This window comes from Dermacentor andersoni, chromosome 5, assembly GCF_023375885.2.
Source record: "Dermacentor andersoni chromosome 5, qqDerAnde1_hic_scaffold, whole genome shotgun sequence".
Taxonomy (NCBI): domain Eukaryota; kingdom Metazoa; phylum Arthropoda; class Arachnida; order Ixodida; family Ixodidae; genus Dermacentor; species Dermacentor andersoni.
Genome location: NC_092818.1, coordinates 55,843,716 through 55,865,691, shown reverse-complemented (window position 1 = coordinate 55,865,691; position 21,976 = coordinate 55,843,716). Strand labels below are relative to the sequence as shown.

At 46.4% G+C, this 21,976-nt stretch overlaps 2 protein-coding genes across 2 annotated transcripts; both read left to right on the top strand.

Annotated features, from left to right (window-relative positions):
• The first annotated feature begins 4,302 nt into the window (after positions 1-4,302).
• On the top strand, positions 4,303-4,878 carry LOC126530330 (uncharacterized). The gene has a single exon (XM_050177650.1). The coding sequence runs from the start codon at positions 4,303-4,305 to the stop codon at positions 4,876-4,878; it is 576 nt and encodes a 191-aa protein (XP_050033607.1).
• Positions 4,879-6,759: 1,881 nt separating this feature from the next.
• LOC140218545 (uncharacterized) lies at positions 6,760-7,233 on the top strand. Its single transcript, XM_072288322.1, has one exon. It carries the CDS (start codon positions 6,760-6,762, stop codon positions 7,231-7,233), a length of 474 nt encoding a protein of 157 aa, XP_072144423.1.
• Positions 7,234-21,976: the final 14,743 nt, after the last annotated feature.

Sequence of the window (21,976 nt, the reverse complement as noted above, 5' to 3'; positions counted from 1 at the left end):
AAAAGCCCGTGGGCATCTGCTGTACTCGTGGTAAAGAAAAAGGACGGAACAGTACATTTTAGTGTCAATTATCATCGATTCAATAAGATTACGAAGAAAGACGTATACCCCCTTGCAGATATAGAGGACGCGTTTGATCGGGTTTACAACACTAATTAGTTGTCGTCGATGGATCTAAAGATTGGCTACTGGCAAATAGAAGTCGACGAGCGAGAACGCGAAAAGAGTGCCTTCATCACGCAAGAGGGCCTCCATGAGTTCAAGGTCATGTCATTCGCACTGTGCTGAGTGCCTGCAACGATCCAGCGCGTGATCGACACGGTGTTAGCAGGGTTGAAGTGGCAGACCTGCCTCGTCTACTTTTATCACGTCGTCGTTTATTTTTTCTGCAAGTTTGCACGAGCACTACAGACGCCTTCAGACAGTGCTAAAGACAATCAAGTCTTCCGGACTAACCTTGAAAGCGGAAAAGTTTCAATTTTTGCGTACGAAAAGCTGCTCTTCCTGGTACACGTCATCAGCAAGTCTCGAGTATTCCCCGACCCACTGAAGACAGCTGTCAGCGCAAAGTTCCAGCAGCCCATCGACACGGGGGCAGTGCATCGATCCTTGGCATGTGTACAGGCTCTTCTTTAAGGGCTTTTCACGCATCGCTGCGCGGCTGACACATTTAACTAAATGTGGTGTAGAGTTCACGTGGGAAACGCCGCAGGCCGAAGAATTTCAAGAACTCAAACGACGCATGCAGACGTCACCAGTACTTGCGCACTTCTTCGAAGACGCCGACACGGAAATCCACAATGACGCCAGCAGCTTAGGCCTCGGCGCCGTCTTAGTCTAAAGAAAAGATGTAAAGCGGAACGCAATTATTCTACAACGAAAAAGGAATGCCTTGCCATCATCTGGGCTACTGCAAGAATTTGCCCTTACCTATATGACAGACCGTTCAAAGTGCAAGCGACCATCACGCCTTGTGCTGGCTAGCGACCCAAGGACCCTTCAGAACGCCCGACACGGTGGAGCCTGAGACTGCAAGAATGTGGAATCAGTGTAATCTACAAGTCCGGACGAAAACACTCTGATGCCGACTACTTATCTCGCGTTCCACAGGACCCGCCACCCAAAGATGACCAGGATGACGACGCCTTTTTAGTAACACTAAGCACAGACGACTTTCCCGAGCAGGAGGGAGCATACCGCGAGATAAGAAGCCTTGTTGAGTACTTGGAAGGCAAGACCAACTTTGGCCCTAGCATATTTAGGCAAGGATTGTCTTCGTTCTTTTTGCGAATAGACGTCCTGGTGAACAAGAACTTTTCCCTACCCCGTGTAAACTGCAGGAAGATTTTACAGCCGGGCGCTTCGGGTTTTCCGGTAAATTGGCAAGAAGTAAGTAAAGTATTACTGGCCACGCATGACCACCGATGTCGCCCGTTACGTCAGCAGTTTCCGTAGCTTCCAACGACGCAAGGCACCGCCAACGACGCCAGAGGGATTACTACAGCCGATCAAGCCACATTGCCTACCATTTCAGCACATGGAGGTGGATTTATTGGTACCCTTTCCGGTGTCGACTTCTGGAAACACGCGGATCGTCGTGGCGCCGCACTAGCTCACCCGCTTCGCTGAAACGAAAGTTCTGCCGAAACGTAGTGCAGCAGAAGCAGCGAAATTGTTCGTTGAGAATATGCTAGCGCGACATGGTGCCCCAGAAGTCCTCATCACCGACAGAGGAACGGCGTTTACTGCCGACCTTACCCAAGCCATTGTGCAATGCAGCCAGACAGGAGAACTGCCACCACCCGCAATTTAATGGTCTTTCCGAACGACTGAACAAGACTCTCGCCGACAAGATAGCAATGCACGTCGACGTCGAACACAAGACGTGCGATGTGGTCCTGCCTTACGTAACATTCGCTTACAACTCGGAGGTGCAAGAAACAACCCAGATCACATCATTCAAGCTGGTTTACGGCAGGAACCCGACGACGACGCTTGACGCCATGCTGCCGCACGTCACTGACGAGGAGAATCTTGGCGTCGCTGCCTATCTCCAGCGCGCCGAAGGAGCCCGACAGCCCGCCCGCCAGCGGATCAAGAACCAGCAGAGGACCGATAGCCGACATTACAATTTATGACGACGCTACGTGGAAAAGCAGCCTGGGGACCGTGTTTGGGTTTGGACTCCGATACGCCGATGACTACTCAGTGAGAAACAATTGCGACGCTATTTCATATCCTACAAACACCTCCGACGTATTGTTGCACTGTACTTTGAGGTCGTGCCAGACGGAATTTCCCAATCAATGCGTTGCCACGCACGACCTAAAGTGACCCACGTGGTGCGTCCTAAGTCCTTTTAAACACGCTGACGAACCTCGTTAGTTCATTGTCTCTTTATACGGGTGTTTTTGTTTATCACTTTCGTTTGCTTGCAGTATCGAGACGATGGTTTTTACCAAGGATGTATTCTCACGTGTACTTCTTTATCTTTATCGGGTGACCACATTGTATCGCCTAACAAATGTTACCGCACAGTGCAGGACGCGCCTGCATGTATCCGAAGTTTCTCGAATGTTATCGATGGTTCTATCCGCTGTTTGTGATCACCGGACCTTGTGTAATCTGATTAAATGTATGCGCGACGCGAATGATGTAGAACGTTTGCAAGAAACCCGGGGACCAGCGATTACTCGGGAGCCTTCGATGACTGATGTGCGAAAGCCGACGCGTTTGATCCGCTGATCATATTTTCGACGATCGGCGACCGTGTTGGCCCCTATTGCTGTGTTTCCCGCCTAATGAAAAGTTTGTTTCGTCATTCACAGTTTTGCCGAACTATTATTCACCCTCGCTGCTACGTAGCAAAAGCCATACTTTGCTCTTCACGTTCTCTTTCTGAATATGGCGCAGAGCAGAACAAATATTTCCAAATCTCTATGATTTGCTTTTGCGTCATTCACTTCTGTTGAATTCTTGTGTTCACCGAGATGAGAAATTTTAGATTAGACTGAACACAATTCGCCTACATCTGTGGCAGCAATGTAGTGCATGATGAGCATCCTAAACGGCGACACGAATGGACAAGCGCATTAGTCATGCGAAAAGTAAGAAACCATTCGAATATCTTTTTCCTCACCTTAGCGGCGAGATACAATCGCCCGTCACACGTGACTGACCTCACCGGACATCAGTGAGTCGTAGCTCCTTCGCTGCTAGTAAGCCTTCAGATACCGCGACGTTCAAAGTGGCATTTATTGAAACATTGGAAATCCGTGGAGCTCACACTCTAAGTTCTCTGAAAGAGAGTAGTCAACATGGCACAATCGAAACGTTAGCCAACACTCGAAACACTGTGCGTTATGCCAAACGCGCAGACAACACAATGTGCTATTATACACAGATAAATGGGGATAGTTTACGTTATATAAACGTCATGGTAGATAAAAACCGTTGAAATGCTGCTTTGCTTTTGTTCAGTATCTGTGGCGTCTCCTACACGTTATATTCAACATTCAGGTCACTGACTGGCAGAGCAATTAACTGAGCGTTTTTTCTTCGTCTTCGCTCTTTTCAATCATTAAGTAGTGTTCAAAACAAGTCGGCGATATATGGATACATATTGGTAAAGAGATAACTGTCCTTCGACTAAACATTGGTGCGACCACGCGTGTATCAATGCTGACCATCATGTTTCCCTCGTTATAAGGAAGAAAAGCTATTCTTTGAAGCTGTCACACATTTTCACGCAACCATGAAGGATAATGTGAAAGCCAGAGACGTTTTGAACGTTGGAAGTGCTTAGCAATATTGCACTTCTGACATACTTTCTGCCCTTGAAGAAACCACCTATGTATTTCTGAAAAACAAATTATTTCAGGAGACTGCAGCTTGCCCCCTTATTATCTGAGATATAAAATCTAGTATGATTTTTATTGAACCAAATTTAATTACCACAGAAACGACGTCCACTAGTTATGTTAGCAGCAGTGAATATATACAGTAATTAATTTGCAAGTATATGAACTTGCAATGAGTAGTAATAAGAGGAATGTTCGAAAACCGCGTTCGCCCTGGCGCGAGACCGACATCATCGCACGTGCCGGAGAGGCTTGAGAACGTCTGAACAAAGGGCTGTCACTGAACAAAGGGGCCCAGTGTTCCCTTTTTTGTGTGGGCGTTATTATGCTCCTGGCCCTCCGGCCGGATGCCGTTTCCGCCCGGTAGCAGTCATAACTGTGCAGTTGTAAGAGTGGCGACGAGCAACGAACCAGCACTTTGATGACGGCGAACACTCCTGCCATGGCGTACCAAGTTCCACAGTTCGACGACGCCAAGGACAACTGTTCGTCGTACTACATCAGAGTCGAGTCGTACTTCGAAGGTAACGACATCGTCGACGACGCTAAAAAAAGGGCGCTTCTCATCTCGGCACTGGGCTCGAAGCCAATCGACGTACTGAGTGGGCGTTGTGCCCAGTGGGACGTGAGCGAGTTAACCTACGCGGAAGCGGTTACCATTCTCGAAGAATTTTACGCATCCCCGCCAAATGAGATAGCCACAAGCTTCAAGTTCTTTACCCGCATTCAAAGGGAAGAGGAATCAGCTCAACAGTTTATCGTGGAGCTTCGACGCCTGGCTGATAAAAGCAACTTCTGGACTATGCTGAACCGCCTCCTGCGAGACAGGATCGTGTGCGGAATTCGTAGCAGTGAGGTGCAGAGGGCACTGCTTTCTCACCCGAAACTGACATTGCAGGAGGCAGAAAACATCGTGCTTGCAGCAGAGGCTGCAGGACATGGTGTTCAGCTTATGAAACAGACGGAACCGAAAGAAGAACCTGAGCTTCACAGACTAGCGGGCAATCGACGGCAGTGACAGGCAGGAAAAACCTGCAGTCACGCGAGTGGCTCGTCTAAAGGTTGTTATCGGTGTGGAAGCCGCGAGCACGGTGAGGCGACTTGTGCCTTTTAACACGCCAAATGTTTCTACTGTAGGAAAAAGGGGCATCTAGCTGCCGTGTGTCGATCTAAGGTAAAGCAACCGCACCAGAGCTTGGCGCTGAGCAGCGGCTCAATGGAAAATGCCGAAGCCGAGCTCTCCGCACAGTTGTATACACTAAAGCCGCAACCAACCGCAGACAACGGAATCGTCAGCCCGGTACGACGCACTTTTTGCTGGGGCGGAGCCGACATCGTGATGGAAATTGACTCCGGCTCACCCGTCGGCACACCCGTGTGCGTGGTGTCCTGGGACGTCTACTGCCAACATCGCACAAGCTGGCCCTGCCTTGAAAAATCCAGCTTGAAGTTGTCATGCTACTTGGGTCCGTTGCCTATAGCCGGGAAGCTAACGCTCCCAGTTTCATACTGCGGCACGACTCTTACGGCGTCAATGACCATTGTGCGCGTCTCCGGACCGAGCCTATGTGGCCGTGATCTCATCCAGGCGCTGAACAACGAAGGGGCTGCGGTTTTGAGCGTGTCCAGCATTACGGAGCAAGGGCTAAACTTGCAAGCGACCCTGTGTGAGAACGAGGACGTGTTTGCACCTGAACTGGGTCTGTTCAAGGTTCCGCCCGCTCATCTATACATGAAGGAGGATGCGGTTTCAAAGTTCTTCAAAACCAGGCCACTTCCATATGCAATGCGAGAAAAAGTTTCTAACGAGCTGGACAGGCTTGTTAAATCCGAAGTCCTGTCCCCAGTGGCTCACTTGGAGTGGGCGACGCCGATATTTCTGGTAATGAAGAAAGTTGGAACAGTTCGATTGTGTGGCGATTACAAGCTAACCGTAAATGCCAGCTGTGTTACGGAGCAGTACCCACTCCCGGTAATCAATGGCCTTTTTGCTGCACTGCACGAGGGTGACGTTTACGGCACATTGGACCTTTGAGCCGCCTACAACCAGGTTCCCCTAGATAAGCAGTCAAAGAAGCTGACGTCCATTAACACACATCGGGGATGATTCTGCTCTAACCGCCTGCCATTTGGTGTGTCTTCTACCCCAGCTATCTTTCAGCGAATAATGGACAGCGTCCTGAAGGGTTTGCCGGGAGTCTAGGCGTACTTGGACGACGTTCTGGTTGCCGAGAAGGGAAATGACGGCGGAAAGAATCTCAATGGAGTTCTACAGCGCTTTCGAGAGCACGGCGTCAAGCTAAGGAAGGACAAGTGCACCTTCAGGATGCCTGAGGTTTCGTATCTTGGCCACAAGATCAGTACTGGAGGGCTGCAACCTCTGGAGAAGAACATGGATGCTATCATGAAAGCACCAACACCCAAGAACGTGAGCGAACTGCGTTCCTACTTGGGTATTCTCACGTATTACAGCAAGTGCCTTCCCAATATGGCCAGTCTGCTATCACCGCTCTACGATTTGTTAACCAAAGAATGTCGCTGGAATTGGGGCTGTCAACAACGGGAAGCGTTTCAGAAGTCAAAAAAAGCTTTATGCAATGCCAAAATGCTCACTCACTTCGATCCCTCGCTGCCGCTGCGCTTGGAGTGCGATGCGTCACCCAACGGAATCGGAGCGGTAATGTCCCATCGCATTGGCAACGTTGACAAGCATATAGGTCTTCGTTCTCGAAGACTTACCAAAGGGGAAAGGCGTTATTCCGAACTGGAGTGTGAAGCGTTGGCCCTAGTGTTCGGGGTATCAAAGTTTCGCGACTACCTGCTGGGAAGAACATTCACCTTGATCACAGATCACAAGCCACTGGTGGGCCTATTTTGCGAAGACCGTCCCACGCCTATCATGGCTGCCGCAAGAATTCAGCGTTGGTCCTTGCTGCTGGGAGCATACCAGTACAAGATAGAGTACAAACCTGGCTCGGACAACCTGAATGCAGACGCACTCAGTCGGCTTCCTCTAGAAACCACCGAGGACACATCAGAGGAGCTACACCAGTACGTGCACTCGCTGCAGCAGCTGGATGACACGCCCCTTTCGTCGCAAGCAATGAGACAGTTGACCGAGAAAGATCAAGTACTTGGAATTGTCAAGCCCTACATGCTTCACGGTTGGCCAAGGGAGCGCAAAGCACCCGATCTACGGTTGGACCAATACTTCACACGAAAAAGTGAGCTAACCGTTTACAAAGGTCTCATTTACTGGAGTCACAAAATCCTGATTCCCGAGGCTTCTCAAGGTGACATGCTGCAATTCCTGCACGAGACGCACCAGGGAATGTCTGCAATGAAGGCATTGGCCCGTACTGTCGTGTGGTGACCCGGCATCGACGGAGCTATCGAACAAATCAGTAGGAATTGTACTACATGCACACAAGCAAGCGCAATGCCACCAGCGAAAATACCAGTAAGCTGGCCACTAACGCACGAGAATTGGTCACGTGTCCATTTGGATTAGGCTGGTCCAGTGAATAACACCATGATCCTAGTGGCCATAGATTCACATTCAAAATGAATAAATGCAATTCCAGTGCGTCATGCCACAGCACATTCGACAGTTATATCCTCGTGTGAAATCTTCAGCAGGCTGGGCATACCAAGAACCATTGCGACAGACAGCGGAACGCAGTTCAAGTCAGAGACTTTCACGAAGTTTCTAACAGGAAATAACATTAAGCACTTTTGTACGGCACCATATCACCCCCAATCGAACGGGCTTGCTGAACGCGCCCTGCGGACGCCGAAAGATGGCCTCAAGAAGATTAGGTCAGGTGACTTGTGGGAGCGATTGGCTAAACTGCTATTTAGCTACCGTAGAACGCCTCTGGATGATGAACGATCACCGTCTCAACGACTTTTCGGATACCAGATCCGTTCTCGGTTGGACACATGCCTTCCACCACCCGTAACCTTTCCTATCTGTCCACCGGTAGATCAAGAAAACAAGTTAAGCCCGGGCTCTCCTGTTTGGACTCTCAACTTCGGAGAGGGAGAAAGGTGGCTGCCAGCCACAGTGAAAGAAACAAGAGGATCCCGAATGATCACCGTTGAAACGGCAGAAGGTGAGCTTCAGAGTCACATGGATCAAGTCCATCCTCGATACAGTCCTGTGCCGGCACAACCTTCGCAAGATCAACCAGCGGGTGTACCAACGCTACCAGAAGAGGCTCAACCAGCTGTGCTTCGTAGATCGACCCGTATACGAAAATCCGTACAGCGGTACTCAACTCAAGGAGGGAAGAGTGCTGCAAAGTGGAAACGACAACGAAGACCGAGAAAACCGCGTTCGCCGTGGCACGAGACCGACGTCATCGCACGTGCGGGAGCGGCTTGAGTACGTCTGAACAAAGGGCTGTCACTGAACAAACGGGCGCAGTGTTCCCGTTCTTGTGTGGGCGTTATTATGCTCCTGGCCGTCGGGCCGGGTGCCATTCCCGCCCGGTAGCAGTCATAACTGCTGAGTTATAACAGGTACTGTGTGTCATAACGCCTCGAAAGCGAAATTACTCGTTGAAAGCCAAAGCTAGGCTGTAATAAATACGTCATCATCATCATCAGCCTGGTTACGCCCACTGCAGGGCAAAGGCCTCTCCCACACTTCTCCAACAGCCCCTGTCATGTACTATTTGTGGCCATGTTGTCCCTGCAAACTTCTTAATCTCATCCGCCCACCTAACTTTCTGCCGCCTCCTGCTACACTTCCCTTGAGTTGGAATTCAGTCCGTCACCCTTAATGACCATCGGTTACCTTCCCTCCTCATTAAATGTCCTGCCCTTGCCCATTTCTTTTTCTTGATTTCAACTATGATGTCATTTACTCGCGTTTGTTCTCTCACCCAATCTGCTCTTTTCTTATCCCTTAGCGTTACATCCATCATTCTTCCTTCCATAGCCCGTTGCGTTATCCTCAATATAACTAGAACCCTTTTCGTAAGCCTCCAGGTTTCTGCCCCATACGTGAGTACTGGTAAGACACAGCTATTATACACTTTTCTTTTGAGGGATAATGGCAGGCTGCTGTTCACGATCTGAGAATGCCTGCCAAACGCACCCCAGCCCATTCTTATTCTTCTGATTATTTCAGTCTCATTATCCGGATCCGCAGTCACTACCTGTCCTACAACCTGTCACTACCTACTTGTCACTACCTGTCCTGGCCTGAATAAGTACATGCGTCATCAAAAAATATTCATACGCCACTGTGAAGACATTCGAGCGGGTTTCATTTTTTATTATTGCCGATCCATAACAACTATAAGTACAAAAATACGGAAGCAAAAAATTTCATGGGTTGGTAAATTATTGAAAGCATAAGAAAGTGTAGTAATAAAAACAGGAAAGTACGATGCTAAATAGGTGCTTGCTTCGATACCTATAAAACGCTTTACAGAGCTACTTTGTGGCCTGGGCCTCTAATTAAATGCTGCGTAAGACGCCTGCTTGTCATTCTTCAGTTTTAACCGAAGAAAACGAGTGCAGTTATGTTCAGTGGAGCTAATTCACTGTTGCTAGGTAAGCCAAGCTGCGATTCCTTCAATGCCTCCATTAGTGGTGGCGAATATGGGCCTCTTCGCGCTACGTCACGGGAGGTGTGCTGAGACCTTAGTCAGTCCAGAGGGTGTTGGGACAGGCCGGCTGTCTAGGAAGCGTTGGCTCTGCTCTGTCGAGGAGCGCTCGCACGAAGATAGAGGGCGACGTGGCGTACCGGCAATGCCGACTCCCCTCACGCAAAGCTGCAACGCTATCGCAGCAGCAGGCTCTCCCTTTCGCCCGCTCTGCTCTGTCAAAGCGCGCTCGTCAAGTGGCATCGGGGCCAATGGAAGTGTGAGCTCAGGTGCCGCTACGCTGCTACAGACAGAGAATCAGGCTTCTTTCCTCAATGAACCATTTCACGATATCGCATTAAATTTTTTTTTTCGTCAGGGCAACGTAACAGAGACCTCTGAAAGATCTATGGTTGGAAATACACCTATTAGGCACTTAGGTGCTTGTACTGTGACTGGAGACAGCGCGTACTATACCACGGGACGGGGGCCACTTTTCAGTCCAGTAAGGTTTCACCACATACCAAGCGTTTTAGTTGGCGAAGATTATTTACAGAAAGCATCTCTTATGCCAGCCGAATTAGACATTGGCCTCACGCACACTGCTCAGCACGTCTCGATCTGAACCGAACCGAGCTAAGCCTACACAATGCACAAACATATCAATATTTTAAGGATGGTTTCAATTTAAATCTCCCTTCGCCTAGTTACTTAGTGCACAAGGCAATTACGATCACAGGTTTGCTGCATGATGCGTTTTACGGCGCAGCACTTAGGCGCCCATTCGTGCGTTGAGTGACGGCGTACCTGATTGTCCTACCTCATAACGAAGCGAACAAGTAGAGCGAAAGGTGAAAACGAACGAAGAGCTCAACGGGAGATAAAAGAAGAGAGCACGAAGGGAAAGGCAGAGGAGGAAGCTACCGTTAAATATGAGGTGCAAAGTGGAGGAGGAGCGGCCTGCGCATTCGGTGAATTGCTGGCGGCCACGGCATACGCACCCACCTGGACTATCTCTTCTGCGCATATGAGAAAGCTGCAGGGAGGCGTGAGGTCGGGAGGGCTACGCTCATCCGCGTATTCGCCCTATTAAGTCAATTCGCAGTATTAGCGTGTGTGACGGCATCCCTGCCCTTGCAAAGGGCGATCCACCGTTGGTCAAAAACATTTTGAACCACCCCACTTCGCATATCCGTCACGCGACGTGACGAAAACCGCGATCGCTCCCCATCTGATATGACGGGAACACACTGATTATGCATGACTGGAAAGAACTAAAGAAAACTAGTTGTTTATGATTCGACGCCCTTTCGCCATTAGTGATCTGCTATTGGTCAAAAGTTTTCGGGCGATACTCACTTCATCTGCCTGTCACGCGACGTCACAGAACTGCGAGAACTCACCACGTCAAAGTGACGTGTACCCGTTAAAGGTGCATTAATATGCCGAATAAAACTGAGTTTCTTTCTGATTTCGCCAAGATTACCCCGTTCCGAAAGGAATAAAACGTGGCTGCTGCCGACGGCTCAAGTACTGGCTACTCGTACCAGCCGGGGAGCATGGGTTTTACTTACATAGAATAAAGGTTTTTGAGTGGCCGTGTAACGTTTTCGAGCACTTTCAGCATGTTTACCTCTTTTATCAACTATTGTTTGTTGAGCATTCTTAACCTTCAGCTGCATGCCGTCGCGATTTTCCACCAGCCACCGCAATGTAACTAAGGGAAAGCGTACCAATCACAGACGCCGGCACCACTCGCTTCATCCCGTTATCTATTTTCAGCGTACTGGCTCAGCCCCAGCGAATCCCTCTACACTTGAGCGTGCTCCTCGGCTCTTGTCAGCCAATTAGATAAGACAAGCCGCTCAATGTAGGCAAAGTTATTCGTTTTTAAAGCAAACAAATGTGACCTCCTATAAACAAGGAGAGCGTTTTATTGCTCTATTCAGACAACCCTGCGAGTCACCGCCCGATGCTTGCATCTGCCATTACGCAAATTTGACGTCAGGAGATTGGAATAGTTTTACGGTATAGGACCCATACCACGAAGTAGAGCTGGGTTTTTAGGGACACGGTCATGCTTAAAAAATATCCACACGTTAGTGTAAGCTCCTTAGATGCCTATATCAAACTGCCGGCACCTGATTTTCAGCAACTTGGTTATCCCGAAATGTCGCAGGTTTACGTTGGACACCTGAAAAAATTCTTGATGGTCCAGATTGTTCAGATTTCCTGTTTACTGGGATTAATTAGACAGGATTGTGCTCGCTGTGCCTTAGAACGGCTGGTAGTTTTCTGGCCTTGGCAGGGAGCACTAGTTGTTTACTCTGCCTTTGTGCCCATGGCGTCCGAAATAATTGTTCTCAAAAGTTTTCTTAATGCCTCCAAAGGTACAATAACTTAGAAAGTGGCGCATTTATTTTGTGCGCGTTGCGTTTCATATGACTACAGCCACATTACTTCATGGTGGCCTGCTTTTAGAACAGTTTTACATAGGAAGGCACACCTTATCGCCAACTGCAGGTTTCTTACGTTTGAGGCACTGACCAACGAAACGTAAGCGTTGTCGCCGAAAATGTATGCCACTGTCGTGTTTTGGCAGCAATAGTTATTGCCTTCTGTGCACTTTAATTTTTGCCGCACACGGTTATACACTAGACTAGAGATTGAAGTCATTCAAGCGCCATCCGTTGGACTGGCGACCAATTCGTGCACTGTTGCATAGCTTTTGTTTCCATGCGAAAAACGAAACCATCTCTTTTCGGCGCTAACAGACTTCACTCCTTTTTCCGGAAGAGCATGATCGGTGCTTGACATGTGCAGAGGCGCTGATGCGGCTTCGAGAACAATCTATAAATATTATCTAATAAAGTTCAGCTGCGAGGCTGCAAACAGCAGGACTTTAGGTAGAGACGCAGGTTGAAAACTGAAATTCTATAGCAGGAAGGTTGGATTGTCCGGCTTACAGGAAAACTGTAAGACAACGAATAGTGATTACGACTTGGACGTAAACGGAGCACTCAGATTTTTTATTTTCGTCTCTATAGAATCGGAGCTTTTGTTAAGAAGCCGGCTTTAAGATTACTTTAAAAGAATGAAGACACAGGTTAAACGCGCAGCGTCTTGAGATCTCCCGCACAATTAATTCCGATAGTAGTCAATAAAGCACAATATGTTTTGGTAGAACTTAGATGCTCCATTCACTATCGCAAAACGTGCCTCGGTATTTTGATATCTTATGTCCTGAATTCATACACGCTTATGAAATATTCCTTTCCAGGTTCCTCTCACTCTAATCGAGGGATAATGTACTCATACTTTGCTGTTTAAGGGCTTTAATCATTTTATACGTGTTATGCTCCAGTTCACTGCTGAAGACATCACCGCCCTACGCAGACTGCATGTCGCTGAGATGTTGCAGACGCTATGTCTGCTAGGCCGACGCTCCTCCAGTCAAACTTTTTCTAGCTTTTCTCGTGACTAATAACATTCTTAAAGACTCTTTAACATAGACATGCACTATCGGTCACATCTTCTACTAAGCAATGTTTCTGTGACTATGATGATTTTTCATTTACATATGGCCCACAGTTTTCCAGCTCATACGAAATGGGTCAGGGACACTTGCTTGGAATGGAAACAAGAACATCAAGTGAAAGTTTGAACAGGTCACCTTATCAAGGCAGTTTTCAGCACCACAAATTTCTTGACTGAAAGAAGGATCAATAGAGTGAATTATCAGGAGTACATTTTTATCACCTTTATGTCACCCTGTGCACACGAAGGGAAGCATGAAGAGGCACTTTGAATCTGATCGGTAGACAGGCACAGAAGTATTAAGAAGCATGAAGAATTTTATGTTGGTATATTTGAGGGAGTGATGAAAACAGCGCGCATAATATACGAAGCTAAAAAGAGACGTGCCTTTCTCCAAGTGGCATAGTAATTTGTGTTTGATGAAAAACTCTGAAGTGAGGACAAAAAATAAAAGGCTGGCACGCAAGCCGCCTTGCGTTTCGACCTTCCTTCTAAATGAAATCGACTAAAGCGCAATAAACAGACAAGGGTTGAATAGCGAACAGAAACGCAAGTGGGAACTTGCAATTCGATGTTATTTGCAGTTACAACAAAAACTTGCCTTAATATCCTCGTCTCGAAGTTCTTGTGCTCGACTCAAATGTCTGTTTCTTACCGAGATGACGGCAGTAGCTGAATTGTTTATTGTGTACTTGTGTATCAGTGACATCGTCCTGTATTGCTGCTGTTCCTTTCATTTCAGGCATGTCCCACAATACTTATTTTTGGCTGCCTTTCTTAAAGTTTCCTTGACATTACTTATGGTATTTCCAATCGACAACATTTTTTCCACTTCTAGACACTTATCTCGGTATGCCACGCATCAGTGTGTAGCGGAGATGGAATAGGAATGGCGCAAGAGTTTTGCGTAGAAGCATGCGAAAATGGGGTATTGTTGTTTGGTCTGGCATGACAACAGACCAAATAACGGATAAGGACGGACAGACGTCAGGAATCGAACCAATTTTAGATCCGTCGTCAACTCGTCGATCTCCATTTTTTGTCATCATGCCATTGATCTCACTCCTTGCTTCTCATGCCATCGTCGTCATTCCATCATCGTCATTTTGTCAACGTAATCCCGTCATTCTCTCGTCGTGTTCCCAGCAGATTTACGGCAAAAAGCTAAATATAGATTGCTATGTATCACGTACTGAAACCGCGATTCAATCATAAGACACGCCATATTCGGCAACTATCATGGATTGCTTTAGCGTGCATAAAAATGCAAGTAATAAAACGTTTTGTATTCCGCTCCATCGAATTCCAGTCGCCGCGGGTTGAATCGAGCATCCGATCTCGAGCGCAGTAGCCCAGCGCCATGACGACTGAGCTAACGACAAGAGTTCACTCCAAAGGTCTAGCTTGAATTCGACGGCCACGATTATATACGTTTGCTCGTTTAGTAGCGCATTGTTCCAGGAGACATACGCTAAATACACTACAAATAATTTTAGCCTAGTGTCACGCCTACCTTCGCGCAGTCCTGCTTTCAACTTCTTCGCAGTGGCGCCCTCGCATAACATCGCACATATCGCTCATTCAGTTCAAGTAGTTCATCATCCAAAGATATGACAATGCTTACACAAAGTTTACAGTTTGAATGTATAAATACCGTGCAGTACGACATCCGTACATATTCTTGTATTTCAGGGTTTTTGGCAAGTCACTATGTGCTGCTGTTTATTTCGCTTGATACTTACCTATTTCCTGTTCATATCTCGAGGTAATTTAGACTTACCGAACAAGCACAGAGTAATTCTTACAACGGCCCCCATCAAGTATCCCGCGTCGCTCCTTCCCATGTGAGCAGCTATGTGTACCTCGGCATGGCACAAATGGGTCACTATGCTGTATTCAGATGATGCCACGCATGACTGAATCCGCGGACGAGTTCAAGGAAGTGCATTTGAATGTGCATCTCAGGAATACAAGATAGATACTTTGAGGCAACAAGTAGAATATGAGATCAAGTTATGTTCTGAACATTGGTGGCAGCAGTTGTTGCCCTGAATTTAAGGCAAAAGTAGGTTATGCAAAAGATACTGTTTATTCTACATACGGAGTAATTGTTTTGCATAGGCATATTTTCCTTTAAGCCGACTGGCTTTCGCCGAGGCTATGGCTGCTTTCTCCGCCAGTTCCTGGACTTTCGCTCGCGAAATCTTCAACTCTTCTTTTAGGCTATCGACCACGTCCTCAAGCCCACAGCTGCATTTACGCAGCTCAGAAATTTGTGGAAGAAAACCATTCCTAATGAATTTAACACCAATGAAGTAAATATTCTGCAGTCATATATTTACAATCATGCACCAAATCATGCACCTGTGTATAGGAAAGCAGCATATGTGGTCCTGGCTTCACAGATGAGATTTGAAAGGCAAGCAATGGAATAAAATAAAGTATCTAAGAGTGGCAATAAGCTTAAGCTCAAATTTGTCAACAGTGAAGTCCCTTAGTGTTTTGTAAATGTAAATTGAATGACCTTGACAGGATGTAAATTATGACATGCAAGATTATTTAATTATGCTACACCACTTAACTACGCCTCCAATTAGCACTGATGCTGTCACATCTATGTTTCAAAACAAAGCACTCACGGATTTTGTTTGAGATTTGTTATGTCCCTTTACTGCCATCATGTAGACATGCATAGACACAGGTTCCTTTTTAAGACTATAGAATGACCAATTAAACTTATTTAAAAGGTATAAGCAGCACCGTCATAGGTCTCCCTATATTCAATGACAGCAGAAAACAAAGATATGGTAGATGACAGAAATCATTAAAATTATTGCTTAAGAAGCAATGGCTGCTTAGTTTTTTATGCCGTCAATTTGATGCACAAGATTTCCCTTCTGTCTAGCAAGGTAGCTCTGAGGGACTAGGTTAGCTACCAGTCTGGTCCGCGTCCTTTCCCTGGCAACCTGTGACCCTGAAACATTATAGAACACCAAACTAAATTTCAATCAAGTGGTGTGACAACCATCTGGCTTGTCTCGTTTGCAAACTAAGCAACAAATAAACGAGTTAAGCATTGTAAACTGACTGATGAAATATCTGCTATTTTACTAATATCACTGCCTGCAACTTGATCACAGAGAAAGCTATGAAATATAATGGGACAAGGATTAAAGCAATAAGTGCAAGACTTTTATGAAATAGCTCACGCAACAGTTCTGCAAAAGCAGTATATTATTTCATGTGGTGCAAGAATATGACAGACAGATATCAAGCAAGCTAGATTGAACCATGTCATATTCTTTCCAAATTATCATGCACCCTGTGGTTCAGACTGATTACAGCACAGCTGTGAAATAATTGCACAGGAATTCTTCTGTTTAATGGGCGCTGTTAACTAGCAGGTCTCAATGCAGTGTGCAAATTTATTGTGAAGAAAAATTGCTGGTGTGGCAGTTCAATGCTCAGAGGCAATAGAGTGAGAATGTGAACCATGTGTCGTTGTCAATTGCTTACAGTGCTTCTACAGCTGAATAGCTGTAGAATGCATGAATGCATATTAATATTGCATGAATCACTAGAGCTTAGAAGGACAAGCATCTTGTAGCACAATAATAATTTCCTTGCAGTTTTTGAGCAAATGTATACCATTTACATGAATAATCTATACCTATTGACCATGCAGTAGATTTGGCAGCAGAATCAGTCGTAGAAGCACATCGAGTAATCAGCCACTGGAAAAGAATGTAGCCATGTTTTCAGTAGTGGGCAGTGTTAACTAGCAGGTGTCAGTGGAGGGTGTACAAATTTAGTGTTAAAAAAATCGCTGAGACGGCAGTTGCAAAGAATTAGTCATTACCAGTAATGGAAAACTTGTAATTCATCATGTACCCGCGCCTGTAAATAAGCACACCGCATGAAAACTGCTAACTGAGGACGGAGCAAAGTAAATCTAGCATAGGCTGAGCGTTCCAACGACAAAAGATAATATTCGATTTTTCACAATCTTCGGTGGCGACGCCCGCATGAAGACATTAGGCCTGAGACACAACATAGTGTGCACCTGTTTTGGTGCCGACGTTCCTGCCCCCATATCACGAGCCTACGCGCAACTTGAATTATGTTCGATGCACATGTGCTCGCACAAGAAACTAACCTTATGGAATATTAAAGCTGCTCAGTGCAGCGAACCTTCTACTAAAAGGCGTCGCGATGAGCGAGTTTTACTACACGAAGCCTAAAGGTAATCTGTGCCCCCTGATCTGTTTCCCTTCCATGTTCCTAAATATTTCTCGCAGCAAATACAAATATAACTCTGTAGCAAGAATAAGACTTACACTTGGAAAGCTTGCTGGACAAATCATCGGTGGAGGATCCACATGGCGCACTAACACACCCACCAGTACTAAACAATCATGAGAGGATCCCTCTGCAAAAGCCCTGGCAAATGCGCCGTAGTTTCCAAGCCCTGTATTTTTTCTGCAGTATTTCATAAACTTCGTCTCTAGGTCAAATGGAATCGCAACACAAGAAACGTAATGAAATACGTATGCATGCGGGATGTGGGGCGCTATTTCTTACCGCCTGCGCGTTGAGCCATCTTGATAATGTCGCTTTCGTAGGCTCAGCGGTACCTGGCACTCTCATGTGACCGAAACAAACCATCGCGCCTTACCATATGAAGTCAAATAACTCATTTTACTCTTACAACTGTCAGCGGTGTTTCGTTTATAGGCTTTTGGACAACGCTCTACGACAAGCGAATGCAACGGCGGCAATGCCAACTTATCAAGCTTGGAAAAATGTCTCTCTTACTAGTGCTACTCCCAATTTATCTCTGCCTAGAACATACTGCTGCCGCAAACAACCAAAAAGGACCACTCACTCATTGTCAAAACATATGCAGGCGCATACTCATTGTCCGCCCACAGGACCTCCACTTCTTCAGTAGCCAGTGTGGCAAATTACTTCCTGCGACTTTATATTTCGCAGGGGATACAGGCCCCACTTGTCTTCCCTGGCCCATTTGACGAGCACTTGGTCACCCATGGGCTATGTAAAATTTCACAGCGCACGCAACATGGAAGAATGCTCAATGCACGTTTAAGCAATGTGCGCGACATTTTTTTGACAAGATGGCGATACCGATCGTATCATTGTTTTCCTGATTATCCAATTTTCCTCACAAACAATTTTTAATTATTGAATTACGCGTATGCATATATATATATATATATATATATATATATATATATATATATATATATATATATATGTACATATATATATATATCGAGGACGTTATTTATTATCATATATTGCTAATTATATGCTATGGTAATTTCCGCATAGCTTCTTTTGGCGTAAGGTGTGGAATGTGGTTGAGTGGGGCTGTGCTGGCCACCGTAGTGCGGCGAACGGCACACATGCCGCACGTCATACCAACAAACTTTGTGGCGGCGCTGCAATCTGAGAGGATTCATGCGGAACGCCAGCATCTTATAACCTCTTGATCTGAAGTTCCTCAGGGTGCTTGTATTTGTAATTGCTGCATTAAAATGATAGTTGTTTCAACATTCTACACCCCGCGAGAGAATGGCTTATTTTATTTTTCCCCACATGCAGTAAATCGATTTACTGCATGCGGGATAATTGTTTATTTGTGTGGGGTACCACCAGAGTTCTCTGTGGTTCGTACTGCACACGCACTGTACACTTGAATAATTATTTTAGCTCACTTTTTAAGTAAAAAGTGCCTCGAATCAACCTATCGCGCAGTCATTTCGTCAGCTATATACATCTCATGACTTGGTCGGCCTTGTCTAGTGAGCCCACATGTGTTCGAACATACGTTAGCTACCTTCGAATTTCGAATCCTTTATATGCGTGAAAACACTCAGAACACGTTGTGACACGTGTGCTTCGTTGTTTTACATTGATCAAAATACCGTAATATATTCCATGCACAAGTGCCTATATCGTGGTTAAGTTCAAGATATTTCTGCAGTATTATTTTCACACGAGGCGCGCAGAATGCCTGCATGTATAGCGATACCCGCACACTCAACAGCGAACTTGGCGCACATAGCGACAGCAGAATTTGCGCACGTGGAACATATTACCGTATTTCGATCGCTGTCAAACAACGAAGCAAAAGTGTCACAAAATTTTGTCGTCATTTCCACGCATACGATGTCTTCGAAATTAGCTAACATGCGAAGGTAGATAACATGAATGTTCGCAAGAAACGTGGCTTTGGAAGGCACGGCCGGCCTAGTGTTCATATATATATATATATATATATATATATATATATATATATATATATGGGGGGGGGGTTCCGGGGCTCTTCGCGTTTGCATGTTTACCTGTGTCGTCTCATATGTGGGTGCGTATGTGGGATAAAAGTAACTCCTACACTAACGAAATGCAATTAAATAAGGGCATGCAATGTACTTATTCGCAAACTTATTCGCGATTACTTAACGTATATGCTAATATGGGGTAACACTACAGCGCACAATATTCAAATACTGGAAATACTTCAAAAGAAAGCGATTCGGACGATAGCGAACGTTTTTTTCGAACATACGCAGTAGCTTTTCCAATAAAACAGAATAATCAGAGCTCGTGACATATATAAACTCAAAACACTACTAACCTATAAAACCGCTATGCTGGGGAAACTCGATTCATTCCTAATCCTGGCAAATTTACAAGAAAATAGAAGAACATATTCTTATCCTCGCCAGGCACCATGGCAGATCACTTTCTCACGTGCTTATTATGGCAATCAACGCCTTAAACATACCCTACATTCCCTACTTAACTATTTCAACCAAGAAAATGTTGATGTGTTATCTGTAAACAAAACTAAAATATTGGTTTTATGCACATAGAAGAGAATTGTTAACTGCTCTAACAGTTCCGTAGAACTTATCATGTACTCTCGTTGTGTCTATACGTTCACAGTTGTAACTATTATTCCTACAATCCAGGTTTCTGATGCAGTGATTATGCCCGGACAACGTAGCAGTGTTTGCGTTGTAAACTGGATGCTGCAAAGGGCGTCTTCGCGTTTATAGAGTTCGAGGATGTAATCACGCCCTGGGCTACATTGACGGGGTGTCTGTCGCGAAAGCTGCAGCCTATAAAAAGATTTTCCTTTTCCATTTTTTTAACAAAGATGCAGATATATATTTAGAAGTATGTAAAATAATTTCTAAAAGAAAGAACGTTTCCTGGTGGTAACTTTTGTTTATTGCACACTTCTATGAAGTTTGTTATATTTATGTGTGTATGTGTGTATATATATATCTGTATAGATATGTGTATGTATACGTATGTATGAATGCATGTATTGCAACGGGGGTGTTCGCCTAGCAGCACTAGCTCTAGGTTGCAGCGGTAGGCTTAAAACAGGTCGGTGCTATCTCGAAACGGGGAAGCAAGCACACCTCGTCGTCTTCTTCTCATTCACTAGCACCATGCCCACTGCCCAGTGCCTTCAGTACAATCACTCCCGACCGAAAGAGTAGCCATCCTGGCGACCTAAGGGTAGCAAAATGCAGAAGGGTCATGGCACTGCTTGAGTCGGGAGACGTGCACAATTTCCTGGCCGCGACGACGCTGGTCGGAAGGCGCTTCCGTTGGCTCGATGAGGTAGTTGACCGCGGATGTTTTTTTGTGTACCCGATAAGGACCGTGGTACTTGGAGAGCAGCTTAGAGGAAAGGCCTGGAGGAGTAGAGGGCACCCACAACCAGACCAGCGAGCCAGGAGCAAAGCACGTAGCCGCAGTAGATGAATCATGGCGATGCTTTTGGCGCCACTGGTCCTGGGATGTCAACGAACGAGCGAGCTGGCGACATTCTTCGGCGTAAGCAGCCGCTCTAGAAAGAGTCGTGCACTCCGAAGCATCTGGTCGGTAAGGCAGAATCGTGTCCATAGGGCATGAAGGTTCGTGTCCGTAAAGGAAAAAGAAAGGGGAGAACCCAGTGGTGCTTTGCGTGGCGGTATTGTAAGCGTAGGTGGCGAAAGGCAGAATGCGATCTCTATTCGAGTGGTCAGATGAAGCATACATGGCCAACATGTCGCCAAGGGTGCGGTTGAAACACTCTGAGAGAGAGAGAGAGAGAGAAACAACTTTACTGGTCCATTATGAAATGAAACGCGGTAAGCGTCTGATGGGGTGGCTCCCTCTTCGCGGGCTCCATATGCTTCCAGGGCCGCCTGGCCCCTGTGGATCAGTCTGAGCTGGTCTTCCCGGGCGGGGCTGGACAGCATGATCTCCCATCGCTCGTAAAGGGTGGGGATAGCAGGGGGGTTAGTTATGGGTATAGGTGGGGGGTGGTGTATGGAAAAATTGCACTCTCCTATGACGTGCTGAAGGGTTCCTAATGCATTGCAGTGAGGACATATGTTCTTATATCTCTCTGGGTATATCTTGTTCTGGAGGCAGGGGTGGGGAAAGGATCCTGCCTGGATTTGCCTGTATATTGTTTGTTCGGCACTGGTCAAGGAGTGGTGGGGGTGCGGGAATGTCTTCCTGCCGTCCCTGTAATATTTGACTATATCTCTATAATTTGTGATGGGTTGCCATCCCCTTGCCTCCTCCTCGTTGGCCCGGGAGTTTAGCGCTCGGGCCTGTTGATGAGCATATTCATTGCCCTCAACTGAGGAGTGAGCCGGGACCCAAACTAATTCGATCGCTTGTTTAGGAGGCGTAGCTTTACCAAGAATTTTTAGTGCCGCAAGGGACACCAAGCCAGATCTGTAGTTCTTGTATGCAGCTTGTGAGTCCGTGACGATCTTGGTGACGTTTGGTTGTAGGAGTGCGAGAGCTATCGCTGCTTCTTCTGCTTCCTCCGAAGACGGAGTGTAGATTGATGCGCAGGTGACCAGCTTTTCTAGCCCGGTGACCACGACTGTTGCCCTCGTGGAGCGTTTCGATAGAGAGGCGTCTGTATATAAAACAGTGTCG

What these genes read in the sequence shown, in the direction of transcription:
- LOC126530330 (XM_050177650.1), top strand. Translation starts at nt 4,303, where the DNA reads ATGGCGTACCAAGTTCCACAGTTCGACGACGCCAAGGACAACTGTTCG.
- LOC140218545 (XM_072288322.1), top strand. Translation starts at nt 6,760, where the DNA reads ATGGCTGCCGCAAGAATTCAGCGTTGGTCCTTGCTGCTGGGAGCATAC.